Below are 20,122 nucleotides of genomic sequence, written 5' to 3' on the forward strand. Positions count from 1 at the left end.
CGAGTTTTAATTGTTAAATTTCAGAAGATTAAAATTTTTAGATCATTTGATTTCCGATTTGGTATTTCCTACATCAACCACCTCCTACCCTTTTAAGTAGACAAATATCCCTTCCATGAGTGCACGATCAATTTAACTTCAGACCTCGATCCCCCGATAACTCTGGACATTCCTTGCGTGTGCTTCTTTCATAATTCATAATTTCATTTTCATTTCAAATACACGTTGGCCTTTTCTATCTCAGCCTTAACAATCGTACACGAGTGTCTGCAACAATATCATTGATTGCATTAGACCAAAAACCAAAATTGGGGAAACAACCCAGATAAACTGAAAATGGTGGCTTGTCTGGTAATAACAGTCGAGTTACTATCTTTTACTAAGGCAGCACTACAAGTAATCTTAGGTTTGTACACTGTGAAGGCCTAGATATATCCCAAATTGGCAAAGCGCCAGGGCGAGAGGGCATTCATTCAGACTCTATAAAGATACTACCAAAGTGCGCACCAAACTGAAACAAATACATGATGATTGTTCTACTGATAAGACAACACTTTTTTGACAACTCGAAGGTGTACCAAGGTCATCTTGATCTCAAAAAAAGATCCCAATATATAAAGACAATTATGCATGCTAAGCTCGCTAAGTAAGTTTCTAGAAGCACTGATTAGAAACAGACTATTCAAAAAGATATAATTGAAAAGCAAAAGTATGATTTCTGCTAAAGGAAATCCACTATTGACGCAGCACTGTCAGTATTACAATCGAATGCTGTGCACTAGTAGACATAAAAAACACATAATAGAAAACAAGAAAACACTTTAGTTGGCTCAGGTGTTTCTTAGGATTCGTCACTAGCACATCATGTTCAAGAAGGAGAAAGACGAATTAAGTCGAGTAAGAGAAAATCACTCACAGGTCCCTAATCACCATTGATGGAAGGGGGAAGTAGCGAAATCACAGATTCATTGAATAAGCTCGATGCCATTGAAGATATATCTAGACGGCAGTACCATAGCATCTACGCGGGCTGTTCAAAAGAGGTACTTTACCAGTGCATACACTAGCTACGCTTTTTAAAAAATTATCGATATCAAAAGCTATGATCGTTTCAATGATAAATCCAATAATTTGAGACAAAAATTTTATTTCAACAGATTTTAACATACAATTATTGCTTAAATTTTGTGAATAAAAGAAAGATGAAATGTTGATTCTCTCCATACGAGGGTTACTAATACGTATAGTAATAATTGATGGAATGTGGAACAAACGATAATAATTGCAAACACAGAGTGACTCGTTCCTGTCTTATAAATACTGCCGTTTTTGGAGCAGAACGAAAAATGCTTTATGCTAACTCTTATGTGAATACCCTCATACCCTTTTACAGATTCTTAATACCAAATCTTTCATAGTATCAAATCTTCTTAGACCTTCGTTATGAGACGATAATGCAATAATTTTTTAACACGAGATGAAGCTCTCTTAGCGTTTAAATAGAAAATTGAAGTTAATTAATTGGTTGAAACACGTGTAGTGAAATCAGCTACGATACTAAATATGTGCTTAATTCATTTTAAAAATATAACTAGTAACCCTCGTAGGCAATTGATAACAAATTCAATCCTAGAAAATATATTTGTTTATGAGAGTGAAAATAGATCAGAAAAATGCTTCATATTTCATGCTTCTCGACTCTTTTGTTCTACTACTTTAGATACTATATTTCAAACCCGTCGATAACGAGTTTCAATAACCAAGTTTACAAAGAATCATGGCATTTTTTTCTCTAATTATTTATATTATCCAGTATAGTCTTCTTTTAAGTATGTACACATTATAATTGAAGTATGATAAGGTGCGTTGTCCTGTTGGAAGAGTATTTCTTTTTCTTCAAATGCGGTCGTTTTTTTTTTCAATTTCTCCCTTCTTCTTATCAACCATTTATGTGGATTACTCTCCCAGTTTTTTCGATAGTCATGAGATTGCGCTTATCGACCATTTTCAATAACTATGACTATCGGAAAAAACTGTTGCCAGCAATTTTCCAACCGATTCTATTTGTTGTATCCACAATACTTTTCTCCATATTTTTCCAGATCACGTTTATGTCCGTTTCTTCAAAAGTCTATCCAGTTTTAAATGAATTCCTATTTCCATCTTTTTGCTTTTCTATGTTCCATCTGTTTTTATTTGCTCTGTTTTTTTTGTTGTTGCGGTAAGTTTTATTTTAGTTCTCACGGAAATTTTTTGTGACAACCCTCATATGTACGAAACTGAATAAATAGTGACAATGTGACAATTTGGAATTAAAATTCCGTTAACCTTGTAACATTTTTTCTGATCTAATTTCTATAAAAAATTCAATGATATTATCCTATAATTGGCTAGTCTATTCTATAAAATATTATTGTGCAAAGGCATAGTTTTATCAAATTTAATTAACAATTATTTTGGCATTGCATAGGCAGTATACAGGCTACATTTATCGAAATTAGAAGAATAATCTTTTACTTTTAAATACCATTACGTAACAATATTAAATATCAATGGAAATATAGAAACTTTCCTATGTTCTCGCAAAACTTTGTGTTGAGAATATATGTGATGAATTTGAAAATTCTACAGAAAAATATAATAGAAATAAATAGTACATTCGGTGGCACCCAAACATGAATGCGAAAAAACATTGGTGTCATTTAGACCCTGTTTCGTTACATTAAATGAAAGGTAATGATTGGAATGAATTATAAGAATGCTTTAGCGAAGCCTAAAAGGTTTAATATTGGAATGAATTGAATAGGAGATTGAAATTTCAGGCAAGGTTACACATATTACGTTGAAATGAAAATATAGTACCAAATTTCATGATATATTTTACTTTTTCTCAATCTTGATGCCTTTCTACCCTTTCATGTGTTAAGTCATTGCGAGAGCTCCTTTCTCGATAACTATTTTCATTCTTTCCTATCCTATCTTTGTTTTACGTCCTGCCATCTTATGGTTTGTTTTTTCCTTGTTACTTTTATTTTTTCTTTTCAGTTCATCTTCTATCCCCCTTCCATGTTTTGTAAGTGCCTACTTCATATATCTCCCATATTACTCGTTCTTCTCTCATTCTTCTTTATTGACCAAACCATCTTAGTTGTTCCAAATTTTCTTTTATAACATAGGCTCACCGGATTACATTGTTTTAATATCTAATAGTTTCGGTATTGAATTAGTATTCAGCTGGAAGAATAATCTTAATGCACTTAGTACTAATAATGGAGAGCGAACTGAATGAGATTTGAGAAAGTAGAATTGACTCACTTTACACAATAGTGGGTGAACAATGGATTATCCCATTGGTATTGTTATTTTAGATACCAAATTAGGAAAATGAAGTTATATGAATAATCAGCTGAACATTCAATAATTAAGGGCTCCCATTTTGTTTATATTAATTGTTACGTCTTTTTCTGAGCCGGTTACTTAAGGGCTACCATTCTGTTATTCTTTTAACTTTACTATTATTTTTCATTCTTTATATGTATCCTTGCCATCTTATTCGCTACTATATGGTAATAGTTTCTCCATTAAAGATTTTTCTAATTTCAGTGTTCATAAAGATTCTATATTGTCCGTCACCTACCTTTTTTGCTCCATATATATCATTTTTCTTTCGAAGTTTTTCTTCTTCAGCTTTTGTTAAATTCATCGTTTCTCCTCCATAGGTTACTGTAGGCCTTATTCTTATACTGTTCTGTAAATTTTCAGTTTGGTATATCCACTAATTTTTTTGCATAGACCGTGGATCCTTCGAGTGATTTCCTCTCATCGTTGATCATCCTCTCATTTCTGGTTGATAACAGTTATTCCTAAGTATTTGGAATTGTTAATTCCCTCGAATATATATTTCCCTATTGCTAGCCTCTTGTTCGATCTTCAAGATTGTTTCCTTCAGGATTTATACACTTCTTGTTATTATCGTCAGATAATCTACGTATACCAATATTTGGACATCTTTGGTAATAATTGTACTTATCAGCTTGTAGTCTTCTATTACTCCATCCAGTGGTCTGTTTTGTGACATGTCTTTTTATAGTATGTGGAGCTTCTCTCTCCACTTCGTAAATGGTGTGAAAAATTATCTTAATAACATTTTTCCCAATGGGTGGATTGGTTGGGGTGATCCATTTGCATGGCCTTTACGTTTCCATGAATTAAATACAATGGATTCATTGGTATATGGAACACCGGTAAACACAAGGAACGAAATGATCGATACAATTCACTTCCATTATATAAGGCAAAATCTTGGAATGCACTTCCAAGTTCAAAGAAATATCCTCCTTAGACTCCAAAGTGTGTGGAAGTGCAAGGTGGCCACTTTGCACTATTTAATATTTTTGTTTTTATTTGATAAGATATTAAATAGTTTCCTTATGTAAGTAACACGATGTTCAACGGTATGATTGATCATATACACCTGATTTATCACCTAATGACTTTTTCCTGTTCTCTACTGTCAAAGAAAAAATGCGCACACAGCGATTTTCATCAACTAAAGAAGCTGTCGAGAACTTTCAGAATTATATCCTATGATCTAAGAGTGGAAAAATATTTCCAGAATTGATTTGATCGTATGCAAAAACATATTAACTTTATATTGAGAAAAGTTATTGAATACTTTGTTTCGAACTTGTTCGCTTCTATTTCATTTGTTATATAAACTTAAAAAGCAGCCCTGGTTGATTGTTATTAAACACAGCATCGCAGTTTTAAAGATTTATATGAAAAATAACAGCTACATGTAGAGGTTTCATGTTATAGAGGAGATTGAGAGGTGACTCTATTACCATCGATGTCTCAAACATAACTCACCTTCTATTAATTTTGTTCTAGTACAAACCATTTGATACAAGAAATATGTTTTAAAGGACTAGCTAAACGATCTTTTAAATAAATTATTTCCCTATTTCTAATTATGAAATTTTAAGGGTTGTGCTCATCATCACTAGAAAGTTGATGTAATTTGATTGCAAACCTAAAACCTAACTTTCTTTCTCTCTCTCTCTCTCTAAAAAATAGTATGACACAGTTTTCCATATTCCTTATCAAATAGATTCCCTGTATGAACTTAAGACAATGAAATTCGAGAAATCCACAATAAATTCTTTTATCTATGATTTACCATCACATTAAGTTGAATTTGGTATACATTTTATAGACTAAAATTTTAAGCAGAATTTCTAAACTGGAGGAATCCATATATCCCCAGTCATCTCCATGTCTGCCTGTAGATATTCGCTAAGCTGACATTCGGAAGCCATAGAATGTTTTCTGGCCAATTCTTTGGCTTTTTTCGTGAATTTAATAACCTGCAACAGTAAGAGTAAAAAGTCATTTGTGGAAAATGTATTCCTGAATTGAATTATGACGATTGTCAAATATTTTACTCAAATACTGGTATCTTAACTACAAGATGATTTAAAAACAAAGATCCCTCTAAAGGATAGGTAGAAAATTATAACGTAATTGGAGTTGGCGTAGTAAATGTGGCGTATTCCCTGATAAGAATATATTTTCAAAAAATGTGGTTTTAGGGTTGGGATTTCTCATATTGTTTAACAATTAATGTTTATAGCCGGTAGATCGTCTGTTACGAGCCATCAAACTTCAATGCAATGAGGTAAATGTAGCTGCTGTTCAAAGCTTTAAATTTGTGGTGCAAGATACCAGAGGCTCTGAAGCATACTTGCTCTCAAGACGACACCATGGTAACTGGTGTGATTGGATTTACTGGATATATTTTTTCGCGTCCTTTCAGGTGAGGAAATCCTCCGCTTTACGGTTTATTCTTTACTCGTATGAGGTTTTAAATAATAACGATGTAGTTTCGAGTTGAAATTTTTCATCAACTTATGTTTACTCAAAATGTTAAATAGGAGATTTCGGGAAGTTAACTAGATGATAAAATAATGTAAAACATTATTCAATAGATTTATGGAAACACTCACTTCATTAACCATATTTTTCATATGTCCATTATTGCCATAAGTACTATTTTTATTGGGAGTTTCTAAGGAAAATGGCCAAATACGAATCCATCCACCTTCACGTGATTTGGGGTAATTCCAATCTCTTCCATTTCCCCAAGATTTTGATTCTGATTTTTTGAAATCATCACAGCCCTAAAAACGAAATTATATAAAATATTATCGAATTAAGGTGTTTTCTTCAAATGTTATGACAGTAAAAGTAGGTGCAGCTTGCTTGGTTTGTAGTTTTTGCAGTTTTTCATACTACTAATAAGTAGTTGAACATCACTCAAAAGTCAAGTGTCTGATACAAAGATGACAATGCTAGAGCCATATCACTTTTTGAGTGACGCTACAGTTTTTGTTGTTCTTAAAATTTGTAGGTTTCATCTGTATAACTATTGACAAAATCGAGTTTCATCCTCATAAAGTAATGCTAATATAAGAATAATTTGGGGATAATTATAGCCGCAGAATGGAAATTTGCGACAGTCTTCTAATGGATATCCAAATAATCCCCATTTTAGTAATCCTAGATGGATTTGGAAATATAAAACACAATGTGTGTATTTAGGTATCACTGTTAGCAATCATTCTTTGCAGAAGATAATTTGAATAGATCTAAGTAATTATATCTGTTGAGAAGTCAAATATATCCTGCAATAAGAAATGCAGTTATGTAAACAACATTTTGCAAAAGACAAAATCTACAAAAAAAATGAATTGCGGAATTCCTTATAAGCTTTTAATAACTGGAGAATGAATTTTTTTATCTTATTTGTAATTCAGTGAAGTTAAAAAAATGAACATCGATTAAACGAGAATTGAGGTGAAATGTAATTTTCATGGAATTTTAAAATCATTTATTCCCAAAAAACAAACCAATAGAATAACAATGAGACATAAATATGAAGTTTATTGATTTTTGTTGCTATTGAGCTTAGGTTATTACGAGTGATGTTGAATTTTGATAGGTTATGTCGTTACAAATTTCGTTCAATTTTTATAGCTTCCTTTTTCAAAATCTTAAAGATATGCATATATGCCACCTAGGTTATTTAAATGAATTTTATAATTAATAAAATGATAGTATTGAGCAATATGTGTGGTTCATAAAAACAGGCGATTTTTAGTTATTTTGATTTTTTAAAATTTTGGCAGCTTAATAATCCAAGCAACCACTTCCATAAAAAACATGTTCTGCCAACGAGCATGTATCTGGGTATAATTTGCTGTCTCGTTTGTGGGAGGTTATCTAATTGATGAGTAGTCTCTTGGACAAACATTTACCTAGCCCATAAAATTCAATTTCACTAATTACTACATAACCTGTAAATACTAATAAATATTCATCATAATTCATAACAGTCTCATCTAATCTAGACCTATAAAAATTCAATTTATTTCATAATTTAACTAATTAAAATTGATATTAATTTGAATAGCAACCAGAATCAATATAATTTCAGTCTCCCATGATGAACGTTTTATTCAATTTTATTCTGCAATCCTTAAAAAAATCGAAATATTATGAAGTTACATAATTTTATTAATACACTATATTTTAAATAATGGGTAGTAAATCAGAAGTTTGACCCTTTTTAGACGTTAAGTTCTTCCGGCAACTAGATCAATTTCTCGATATTTGATTCCATTTATATGTTTGTCGATTCTTTACTCCTATTTTCCTACTATATAAGAAAAGCTTTGTTTTTTTTATTGATTGATGTTATTTGTTTATTTCACTCAATTTATTTTTTCTCATACGTCTATGCCACGTTGGAGGCGATTTATAGCCAAAGCTCTCTTGAACCGTTTCATTTTTAACATTTTTACATTTATGCTTTTAAATGTGCTGAAATTACATAGCCCTTCAAAATGTAACTGAATGCTTAGCTGATCATTTTCCATATATTTTATTCCTTATTCCTATTATCATTACAGAAGATTCAACCTAATCTAAATACTACTTACCTGTTTAGTATTTCCATTATGCACGGGTGAAGCTACTGCACGAACATCTACGTGAACTTTTGGCAATGTTATGTAAGTTCCTGAAAAATATGACAGCGGTGAAAGTATATGAAAAACACACACAAAATAACAAAGGAGGAAAGAATCTCACTGTGGTATATCTTGATATTAAACCTTTTTGATAATCACATAAACATAAAAAGCAGTCAATTGAGACAATAACATTGAAATCGAATTCGAATTTCCAGATTATACAATTGATCAGAATGAAATTTCATTCATTAGCTTCGTGACAACTACTCATAGTTTGTTGATGATGTCGTATTGATTCTGAGTTTCTTCTGAATGAAAATTAGTTTCAGGAGAAGGGTGAATATATCAAGGTGTCGACCTATTTCAGTCTTTCAAAAAAGACAAAAGAATATCATAGATTTGTAGTAAGTTAGCTGGTAGATTGAATCTCATTAGGGGCGTGAATGAAAATATAGTTTTTCTTGAAAAAACTGTTAAATCTTAACTCTTAAACTATTTCAAGGTATAAAACCAGAAATAATACAATAAAATTCAAGTAAAAGTAGATACATTAAAAATATACTGAAAAATGGCATTTTGGTGCAATTGGTCAAGAGTTATTCAAATTGAATATGCTGAGAATGACAAAAGTACGGGTATGTTATGAATGAGGTTTGTACTAAAAGTACTGTTCCCGTATTTTTCACATATAGAAAACATTGTTCTTTGTTATTAATTTATACATTAATGGAAAGCCTGAAACTGTTGAATATGGTGCTCTAGCTATTGTATTCCTAGTCGAAGAAGTCTCCCGCCAATGCGTTGAGGAACCGTATGGCCTCTTATCTGATTTCAGAGTGTTTGTCCACCTTTAGCATGCTCGGTCGGATATGTACGGTAGATGGGGCATAACAGTCCACCCAAGTTTCTTGAAAACCTCCTGTAAGGTCGAACGTTGTCAAGAAGAAATACTACTCTTTCCGTAAGTTCTCCTTTTCGGCGATTCTGGACAGTTTGCCAGAGTCAAGTCTATATTTCACAATATCTGTTTAAGTTTATTGTCGTCCCAAGATTGATCGGAGGTACTCTTTTTCGATTCCAAGTCGCAGTTGTCAAAATCAGTCTTACTGACTATTTTTAGTGGCCATGAACCGTCACTGACGAGATTGCTGTTTTGTTTCGAGGATTTATCTTCGTCAGTCACCATCTGGGGAAAAAATCAAGCACTCATCTCGCCATAATACAACGTGTCTGTTATAGTTCTTTGAATTGTTCCAGGGGAGGCTTCAGTAATGCGTTGAACAAGTCCACTGACAGGGATTCTCATATCTTTGAGCAGCTGAATATTGAACTTCCCGACAATTGCATCCAAAACCGGTGGTCTTCTTTACCGTCCTTTATCATAAACATTCAAGCCACAGCAAAAGCGCTGCACCAATTGGGACGTACTTGAACGAATATGCAACTCAGTCAGTTGTCGATGAATCTCCATGGGCGGTAACTTCCTTTCCTAGTGAAAACAAATTACTGCCTGAAGCGAATACTGAGCGTCGAACTCATTCGAGGAAGATCGGGCTAGAAAGTGGGGAAACCACTTCCCCCGGAACTGTTGTCATATTTAGTCTAGCACCTTCTCTAGATACGGTAATCTAAAGGTTAATTGGTCAAATAGGAACTATTATCTTCTGATAATTAGATGAAAACTTTGTTGTTTAGTAAAGTAAATAAAATATTATTAATAAAGATACTAATAAGCGTGATAGAATAAAAATTTACAAAATTTTTCAAATAATTCCTAGATACCAGTTATATTAAGTTTGAGCGGAATTTGTATTTTTTTTTCATATCTTCCTAGTTGCTTCAACTTTATTTCTTATTGTTCGAATAACATAATTGAACACGAATAATTTAGAAAGCTTTTGGTTCTATGGGTGACAATGAATATTGTTTCGAATTTCGGAATCTTTGCTATAGTTTCGAAAAAGTTTTCAACATCATTAAAACTACATCATCATAATTCAAGTCATTTGACTATCTATTTGAAAGATTATGGATATCGTTACTATATATTTATTTCCTTATTATGGATCTATAGATTTGATATGGCGCCATTATTTGAAAATTCATTATACTTGACTGGTTCTTCTGAATTTTTTTAGAAATTTCTTGTCACTAAAAGGGTTTCATTTCACATTTCAACTCATATGCTGAGAATTAGATATATTGAATTGTGAACTGTATAAAATGAGGATCTTACTTTGAGAACTATTGGCAGATGCTGCTCTACTTTTTACTCGTATAGCAGAACTGGATCTAGAACATGTCGCAGACATTTTCTTTTGTTTTCTTCTCCACCTACCTGCTGCGTTTACCACTGATATTGTATTTATCAGAGACATATTTTTATTTTCTTGATCGGTATTCCTGAAAATAACATCACACACAATTTTTGTTTTGCTAAATTTTAAAACAATTTATGATAAATTTGCGCATTAAGTATCTTCTACATCTTTGTCCTCCAATTAAAAGAATTGTGGGACTCTAAGGAGAGATAGAAGTTTGAATGAAATTCCTTCAATTTCGAACTAAAGGTGTTTAGGTTAAAAGTTATAAAATAATAATTACGTATATCATAGTTTTCAAAAATTAAATCACATCCGTGAGCTGTTCAACCTTGTGTCTACGTAGTGACTCAGAAACTTCCTTCTATTTTGAGCTTATAGAACCGGAGAGTATGAGCGACTCTAATAAACAGCTAACAGTTCAAAGAAGTTAGCTCAAAACGGGCAAATAGGAGAAGAAAAGCTTATATAAAATTCAGTTAATTTTGGAATTAGAATGCCCAATTTTGGTGAAACATTTCCACTCATGAATCTATAGAATTGTAACTAGTTGTTTCATGAAACCAGTCCCATAAGTTGTTGAATGTGAAATTAGAAAATATAAAAACAACAGATACAAGAAATACATGAAAAAAAAATAAAGATCAATGATCTGGCCCAATAGTTATATCATATTTTGAATTACGAATTTTTCTTAGTTTTTAAAAAATAATCTATCGTGTAACTCTTAGCTTACATACCTGTCATCAACCGGTTCATCGGAAAATATATCAAAAACAGCCAGTCCTGTATTGTATAATGGTAATCCCAGTAAATCGAACATGTCATGAAGCATGGGCTTTTTCACTAATCTATCTGCATCACAATCATTACTAAGGGCAGGACTTAGGTTTACCTTAAAAAATGGTGAATACTTTGATATTTGATATCCATTTCCATACATTATTAGTGAAGTATGAGAAGTAATAAAAGAAAAAAAAACATATAAAAACAAACATTTTCTATTATTCGGCATAATATTAAAATAACTTGGTTCATAAGTTCATTAGGTCCATCGTCGGGATTTTTCAAGTTTCATTCTGTAACGATTTCGTGTTTAGTATATTTTATACTTTTCATATTTCAGTAGGTTTATAAAGATATGAAGAATGTTAAAGTGGAAGATTGGATTTTCCTAAATGAGAGTTAACATAAAAACATCAGTAATTATTGAACTAAAACGTTAGATTTTTTTCTCTTGGTGAAGTTAAAAATTTTTCTGAAAAATTTATATTTTTTTGATATTATTTGAGAAGTCATAACTTGTAAATTTACTGTTTTCTTTTGATCTTCGTTTAAAATTCAAAAAAAATCCATTATTTTTCGAGATATTGGAAAAAATTAATCTCCACTTAATTATTTATAACATTTGAAATTTTTCCATCGCCTTCACGGACCTTTCCTCAAATTTTCTAGATACAATACAAATCGAATGACATCTTTTTTGCAATTTTTGGAATTTATTTGTTAATTATTCTAAACAGAAGCTGAAAATTCTCTAACAGAAATTTAAGTTCACTCCATAGAAATAATTATGCCATTACTGAACAAAGCATCCTAAGACTTTTCAAATAAAAATTAAAAGATTAATATTCGCATATTATGTGAGTAATAGGCATTTTGAATTTATATTTTAAACTTTTGAGATAGAGAAATTATCAAAATTTTACATCTTAAAAATCAATCTTCTCAGTTATGATTATAACAAATTTAAAAAGTTTAATATTGCTGAGCAGAAGACTAAAATCCCTGCTTATTACTTCAAATAGGCAAGTAGGCTATTATTGGTTATATGAATAGATAAATCAAAATACTAACTTACCTCTAACAACCAAGGCCGTAGAGAACTGTCGATGAGTACATCGAAACCAAAAAATTCAAAACAATTAACAGTCGGTGGAATTTGATTAACATGACTTAAGACTGTTAGTATAACCAAGGATGTGATTCGTTGCCATAATAACCAATCTAAAATTCCTGCTTGCTGAAAGTATCTCCTAAGCTGGCGTAAAGTCCACTTACAACCTGAAATACATATTTAGTTCCAGGCTTTGATAATCGTTAATATAAATTTTTGTCATGTATGCGAAAAGAACGATCCACAAATTTCAAGTTACCCAACGTAAGGTAGAAAAAAGGCATACAAAATAGGCATTCCATTCTCGTAATAGAAAAAACAATACAGAAATAGATAAAATTATTCAGTATACTCAAAATTCAGATTTTTTCGAAAATTGTTTATATCCAATATGGAGCTGACCAGTCCTAATTTTATGAAGTTCAAACTCACTAGTTATGAGAAAATTGTTTGTGTATGTCTGTTTTTTTATTATACAAGTTTTGGTACAAAATACTGTTACTTATCTTCAGGGCTTATTGTAAAAAACCCACTCTATCTTTGATCCCTCATTCATCCGCGGGACAACCGTTATGCATTACTTCGCGGAGGTAGGATCAACCTATACTGCTCTTCCATCACTTGCTTCCTGAGTCTCGATTTTGCTCCTTCCTTCTTTTCATCTCTTCAGAGCGAATTTTCCTCAACACCTTAGCGGCGGACGTGCTCGTTGCTGACCAGTCTACGTTGATAATATATTTTCAGTCATCCCTCCTACTCCTATTTCAGCTTCCCAGATGTGACAAAGCATGTTGAAGTGCGGGTATATGAGAAAGACGTGCCCCTCTCAGGTTGGGCAGTTCGGAGAATCTTCATATTTGTGTGTGGGTGTGCGTGGGTGTGTATGCGTGAGTGTGCATGGGTGTGTGTGTGTGCGTATTTGTGTATGACAAACAAAATGTTTAGTCTTTGAAGGCAAAAATGCCTTGCAATTGCAAAAAACTTTTCAGTTAAATAAAAAAGATAAACTGTATTACCTGAACCAACTCGGTCTTTCATTTCGGTATACCCAGGCCCCAATTTATTAATGGAAGAATTCGTCAAGTGTCTAAACGGGTTTCTAAGATCATTGAGACTAAATTTATCAGTACCAAATCTTGCTAGACCTTCTCTGTACATGTAGATAGTAACGGGATGGTATGAAGGAATGCATACGTACAGTCTTAAATCAAACTTGTAGCCTCCGATTAATAGAGGCTTTTCTATGTATCGTTGAACTATTGTGTTGGTATCGTAGTTTAACTCACTAAGCTTCTGAAACAAAATGTATTAACTTCGTTAATATAGAGCCACAAAGGCAACACGTGATAGATTTTTTCAAAAGTATTCAAAAATATATTCATGCAATTTAAAATATAATTGTGAATTTAAGTACAATTTTCAGTGTGGAATCCTTTCTTGAATATTTCGTGTACCTAAATCTTATTTTCCCCGTTTTTAGATGTTTTTGTATCATTTTCCTCTTCTGATAACCCATACGATATAATGAATCACAAATTGTTCTTCTTCGCTCTTCTTTAAACGAATATTCGAATAAAGTGGTTTCGGCTATCTGGCAGAACATTTTTTATGAATTTATTTATTCACTCGGATTAAATTCTATGAAATCATCTATCTAAAATGTTATACCTATTCCATATTGAAATCGCTTTGGGTTCATTCTAAATAATTAGCTTCTCTGTACATTTTTCAAACTCTTGAGCTACTTTCACGTTTTGAATATATTACCTATTTTCTTTTATCGTTTGTGCTGACTATCTATCAATATCTAGCATTAACTAAACGAATTGAGTCAGTAAAAATTTTGAAAATTGAAATAATTATGAATCTCTAATCACGTAAAGTGCATACCCACCCTGAATAAAAATATTCCTCGTCCTTGGCTCTGAGCCACGGGTTTGCATATCCAAATTGGTTTGTCTTCAAAGTATTTCACATCATCCTTACTATGCGATCTTGCTCTACTGCATTCGGCTGCTAATTTTGTATATTCTAAGGGTAAATTATATCCATGTGGGCTGAAATAATTAAATAAGTTGTTTAAAAGTAAAATGCATATTGAAATTATGGAAAATAATGGAGAAAAGAAATTACACTGAATATATCCACAAGATGGATTGTGAAGTATCTTGGGTTGATTTGAATTTTCTAATTTAATTATTATGTAAGTGGAATAATTGTACTATTGGAAGAGAAAAACAGCATCGGCTTACGACTCTCTATCTCTTTCCACTCGCCATTCAAATAAAAACTTATTAATTTCCTCTCTTGATGTTCGCACCTCTCAAAGGCGACCCAATTAAAATAAAGTAGAGAAAAATGAAGAATGATTTTTCTTTCTCTATCAGCAGTTTGAACTCACTTAAAGAGCTCCATACCTGACTCAATCTAATATTAGGTCTATGGAAATTTCTATTACAGTTGATGTATCTCTATACCTTCAATTTGCACTTTTTTTCAATTGGATGACTCAGAGCTAGATGTACAAAAAAAAATCTCATATTAAGTAATTCTCGAACTTACCTGAAATCATATATGGAACCATATACTTTCCTCATACACCTTAAATATCTTACTAGATTGTCTTTCCTACATATTGAAGATCCTTTTGGAATGTGATTGATATACTGAAAAATACATTTTATCAGCAAATAAATGAATAAAACACACACAACGCTTGATTCATATGCACCAATCTATACCAATAAATGATACTTCGAAGTCATGAAGAAGCATATGCTTTATTTAATAGAAGTCATTTTGAAGAACCTCCTAGCTAGCTACACACTTAGCAAAAATATTGCTAAATTTAAACGAGAATGTGAAGAATGCTTGAAAATTTGGAAGATTAGAAATAAGCGACGATTTAGAGCTCGATATTTTGCAGTTGTAAGAATACAAACCTTACGCAACCACAACAGAAATTGCTTTACAACGAAATGTTGTCAACTATTTGTTATCAACGTTTTATGAAGATAAACTGCACCTATACAAATCCCAACTTGTTCATTAACTCTCAGGAATGAACGTCTGAAATTTCGTGAGAGGCATTGTAAGAAAATCCAAATTTTCTTAATATTATATATAGTATAATATTTTCAGGTTGCAGGCGACGTTTTGTTTAAGTGGTATAGTGAATTGAAACGATTGTTATTAATGGGTTCGGAAAAATCATTAGTGGAATCAGGAAAGAACACACACAGTGTCATAACAATTTGATGCTTGGTAGGAATCGTCAGGGAAACGTTTCTTGATCTTTACTCTTGTGTGGAATTCAACAGCCGAGTGTTATTTGAAATGTCTTCGTATGGCCGTGCTTCTAGACCTAATTGCGGCATTACCAAATTAAAATGATGGAGAAAACTTGAATCCCATTATTTGGTTTCAGCAAGTTATTGTACTACCGCATTATTTAAGGTGAATTGGAAGACGTGGATCAATGGAGAGGTTACCTAGGTCAGCTCTTCTTAGTCTAATGATTTATTTCTGCAGGTACAAAAGAAAAGCCAACAATTTGAGTGCATGACATGTTTAAGACACAAATATTTTCGAATCCATTACAATTAGTTCAACAACCTTCGGAAAAAAAATAAAAAATGAATAAACAAAATACCAGGCTTAGAAAAGCTATTTTAACATATGAAAAGATATCAGTTTCATTAATGTGAGCCTAATAAGTAATTGTTAGAGACAGAGTGCTGCTCGTAATGGACTTAATGTGGCTTGACAAAATTAAGTCCATAGCATCCAACGTCACCACTTCGTTAATCGGATTTGTGCACTAATTAGGTCGTAAAATATAGTTGAGAAAATCCTTATTTCCTAATTTCTTTCAAGTTCTTTTTTGAAAGAGCCTCATATTTCGTTGCGTTTTATAGGATATGTTCTCCTGCTTTGTGATATCTTGTATTATCTCATTCTGAGGGAAGAAAAATCATCAAAGTAGGTATCTCAGAATCAGTCACTTCTTCTCCACTACTGTATTTCACATTATTTTGCTTGATTGATTACCAATGTGGAATTAATCTATATAGTTAGTAACGTGATTGCTTAATGCTGATTAATAGCTCGATCATATGGAAAATTCAAACTAATATATATTTTCATATGAACTTCAAGTCCCGTTGGTATTTGACAGTAGATAAATCTTCGCTACACCCCCAGAAACAAAAATACTGTCACAAACATGGAATTTATTCGTTGAACTTGCTTTCATGGCTATATTCCACCCAACTCGTAGATACACAGGTCAAGCTAAGCTATTGCTTCGTCCGCCATATTCACATGACTATACTTCCGAAATTTTAAATATGAAGAGATTATGTCAGTGGCAAAACTTTGTGGACAGAGTGTGTCTAGTTAAATTGATATTCTGTTGTGAAACCACCCTTGTACAAATTGTCAATTTGACACTCATATAATTATTTAAATACGATTGATAATAAATTCTTTTCAGAACTCTGAATGAACTAATAATGTTGGAGGTTATTCTACTCGCTAAAATTGATTCATCCAATCTCGTATTCTTGAAAGTTCAAAGGAATTATTACCTGCCAAGCATATAGATTTCTATGGTGGCTGATAGGAAACCCCGAAGTTCTCCACCACAGATTCCAGCTTTCAGTATCACCGTTGTACTCTCGCCAACCTCTTTCTAGACAGACCTGTAATAAATTGATAGAAAAATTGCTTAGGAGATATTAATTGACTGTTTGTAAAAGCTTTTCTCTCGCAAATTAGTAATTATATCTTATCGGGTGTTTTTACATAGTCAACTTACAATTAATTGTTAAATGATTAGATACAGATACATACTCATTGTTTTGCATAGAAAACTCATAGGAAGTGCTTGTTGAAAAAAGAAGTAGCTATGTTGGTGAAACTTTTCCATACTCACATAAAATACAGGGTGATTCATTTGAAAGAAAATAATGTATTGATATTTTGATTCGTCCCGTATAAAATTCAATGAATATTAAGGAAATAAATAATTTTGCAGAATTCTTATCACTAATTGAATGCTTTGGCCGCAACATATCTCCAAATTCTCTCTTATTGTACAGGGTATTGGACGATTTTTATGAAAAATTGGTTATATCTTTTTAAATACCTTGTAGAACATGTCACACTCCTTTATTATTATATTAAAGAAGTCAAGCTAATTCCAAATATGCAATAAAATATAGGGTGTTTCCATCGAAAAAATGTAACTTTGATAGAGAAACGCTTATAAAAACTGAAAAACAAACATATAAATAACTAAACAAAGATACAAATATAATAAAATTTCAATATACAGAAGAAAACCACAATGAGTAACAAAATTATAGTTATAAGTAATAGCTAATAATTAGTATATAAGTACATAGCAATAATTAAACCAGTATGCAGCATGTTTGGAATTAAATATTATTACTAGAATACAAGTCACCGATTTGATTTCAACTGGCAAATGATTGTGCATTTTTTTGCATTATAAAATAATGAGCCCTTAACAAATTCTGCACGTGGAGGAGGTAGGCAAAGGTCGTGATCCACGTTCCTAAGTGGATAGCCGTAAGTTCCAGCAGTGAGCCCTGCTGTTTAATCCGAGAAAATATCTAACATCTTTGTTTTGTAGTTTGAAGATTCGTTTAAATTGAGTCGCACCACATGTAACCCAGAAGGGAAGGGCATATCGGAGCTTCGACTCAATAAGGGCATAATAAACTTTTTGGGAGGTAGATAAGTTCAGTTCTTTGGAAACTAAGTATTTATGATTTTATCATGCTCTTCTTCATTTAAAGAGTTTTTAATCACAACACGGGTGAAATAAATGTATACATACATACTTACGTAATTTATTTATACATCTACTATTAACTAACAATTACACGCTAAACTATTCACCTATACTTAACAACTAATTTATTCAAATACACTTTTTAGTTGACTTATCACTGATCCGATGTGATCAAATTGTTCAGTTACTCAAAGTTTATTTTAATATCAATCATCACATTTTAGAAACCTCAACTCCCAAATCTCTAGTTTGTCGTAAACAAGCAGAAATTACTTCTTAGAAATTGTCTCTTTAAAAACACGAAGTCACCAGAATCCAAAAGAATTACCTGGCGCGTCTACCAAATAGCTTCAGCAACATATTGGATTAGGGCCGGCTTTTCGATCTATACCAGTGGACAAGTTTTTTGATTAATTTTTTACCGTAAGTGCGTCAGGAACGGAGTGGACGTATCAGCCATAAACGGAATATTTTCTTATAGCAAAATTGGTAGTTTTCTAATCGAAGGAGCTTTGTGCAACTCAGTGCCGCATTATGCCGTATAATAGATGTTCCAATGGAATAAATTAGTTATTAAATATGACAGTATAGTGCATTGGTCTCAATTCAGGTTTTCGAGAAAAAATATTCAGTCCTGGCAACCTCCTATTCCTAATAATAATAATACACTTTTTAAATACTAAGTGATAATTGTATATTGAATATTGATTTAAACAGGGGTTGTCTCAAAATTTTCAGGCATAATGAAGAAGACATGATGAAGAAACATGACCTTCTCAGTCCCTATAAAAATATTTTGATAAAGACTGAAAGTAGTAGAATCTTCAATATTATTTGCATTTAAACAGTATTTCAATTGATAGAGATCTAAAATCGGGATAATTTATTAACAGAATATCAATAAATACACAAACCATATAAACGAGTGCGCGTGTGCAAAAGAAAATCCTACATATCATATTTGTTCCAGAAACTACGAAAAATAATTTCAGAATAAGTTAAATATAACTAATGAAATTTTAATTTAATATAGATGTCTAGATAAACGGTTTATATTTAGAATTAATTTCAAGACATCCATTAACTATGCCATAAATTTACAATACATACCATAAAACGTCATCTTAATGAAAATGACTAACGTAACTAATTTCTTTGTACATATAATCGTCCTTTGACATGAAATGTTTTACTATGCTTCTATGGGCGGGATATGACCTATTTTTGAAACATTTTCTTCAAGCTGACGACACCATTATATACATGGTGTCCATTTGAAAACATACCACTTGCAGAATTCTCGACACCTATAAGAATAACAGATTATTTTCTTTCCAAGTATTTTCCAGATATGTTTTATAATATATTTCTTCCATTTATTTATTTCTTCTTTTCTTATGAGCTTATTTGAGATAGTTAAATCAGCAAATCAGTTCCAAAATGTGAATTTGTACACACAGTGTTTCTCAATTACCTATTTATTTATGCACTAACACAAAATACACTAAACTATGCTCGAAGCACTAAACTGTTGATATTAAATCATTTACTAGTACTCTGGCTGCTAGAGACCCGATTATATACACTTTAATAATTTACCGTCAACAAATGAAAACACTATTGGAAATTGATTAAACAAAAAGGTTACAGCATACTGTGAATGAATTTTAAAAAAGAAATGAAAAAATTGCCGCCTTGTAAACAAAACATAATCCTTCTGTTATATATATATATATATATATATATATATATATATATATATACAACTATAATAACCATTTATATATGGTTTCTGTTTATGATCTTCTGAGATTAATAACAAAAAATTCACGATTTTTTCAGCTCTACAAATTGTATGTTTACATAAATTCCTCATCGTAGTTTTAAATGTATAATACAGATATAATATATTATATCTGTTATTGTAATTTCTATCAACCTCGTCCTCACGTCAGTTCAACTAAGTTCATATTGGCTTTTTATAACATTCAAGGTTAAAAACCATTACAAGTGGTCTTGAAAGGATAGATTGAGCATTGCATTCTCTCTC

General features: G+C 31.8%; 1 protein-coding gene across 1 annotated transcript in view; it reads right to left on the reverse strand.

Moving 5' to 3' along the window:
* Positions 1–1,136: 1,136 nt before the first annotated feature.
* The window catches only part of LOC130452455 (probable tubulin polyglutamylase TTLL2), a 36,269-nt gene continuing 17,283 nt past the window's right edge, over positions 1,137–20,122 (reverse strand). Inside the window, exons 3-12 of the mRNA XM_056791743.1 lie at positions 16,841–16,954; positions 14,814–14,917; positions 14,146–14,308; positions 13,268–13,544; positions 12,216–12,418; positions 11,095–11,249; positions 10,270–10,436; positions 8,001–8,080; positions 6,006–6,179; positions 1,137–5,366 (exon numbers count right to left, since the gene is read on the reverse strand). Coding sequence (XP_056647721.1) covers positions 5,238–5,366; positions 6,006–6,179; positions 8,001–8,080; positions 10,270–10,436; positions 11,095–11,249; positions 12,216–12,418; positions 13,268–13,544; positions 14,146–14,308; positions 14,814–14,917; positions 16,841–16,954 — 1,566 coding nt within the window. The 3' untranslated portion in view covers positions 1,137–5,237. The remainder of the gene's footprint in view (positions 5,367–6,005; positions 6,180–8,000; positions 8,081–10,269; positions 10,437–11,094; positions 11,250–12,215; positions 12,419–13,267; positions 13,545–14,145; positions 14,309–14,813; positions 14,918–16,840; positions 16,955–20,122) is intronic.

This window comes from Diorhabda sublineata, chromosome 1, assembly GCF_026230105.1.
Source record: "Diorhabda sublineata isolate icDioSubl1.1 chromosome 1, icDioSubl1.1, whole genome shotgun sequence".
In the NCBI taxonomy this organism is placed as follows: Eukaryota; Metazoa; Arthropoda; class Insecta; order Coleoptera; family Chrysomelidae; genus Diorhabda; species Diorhabda sublineata.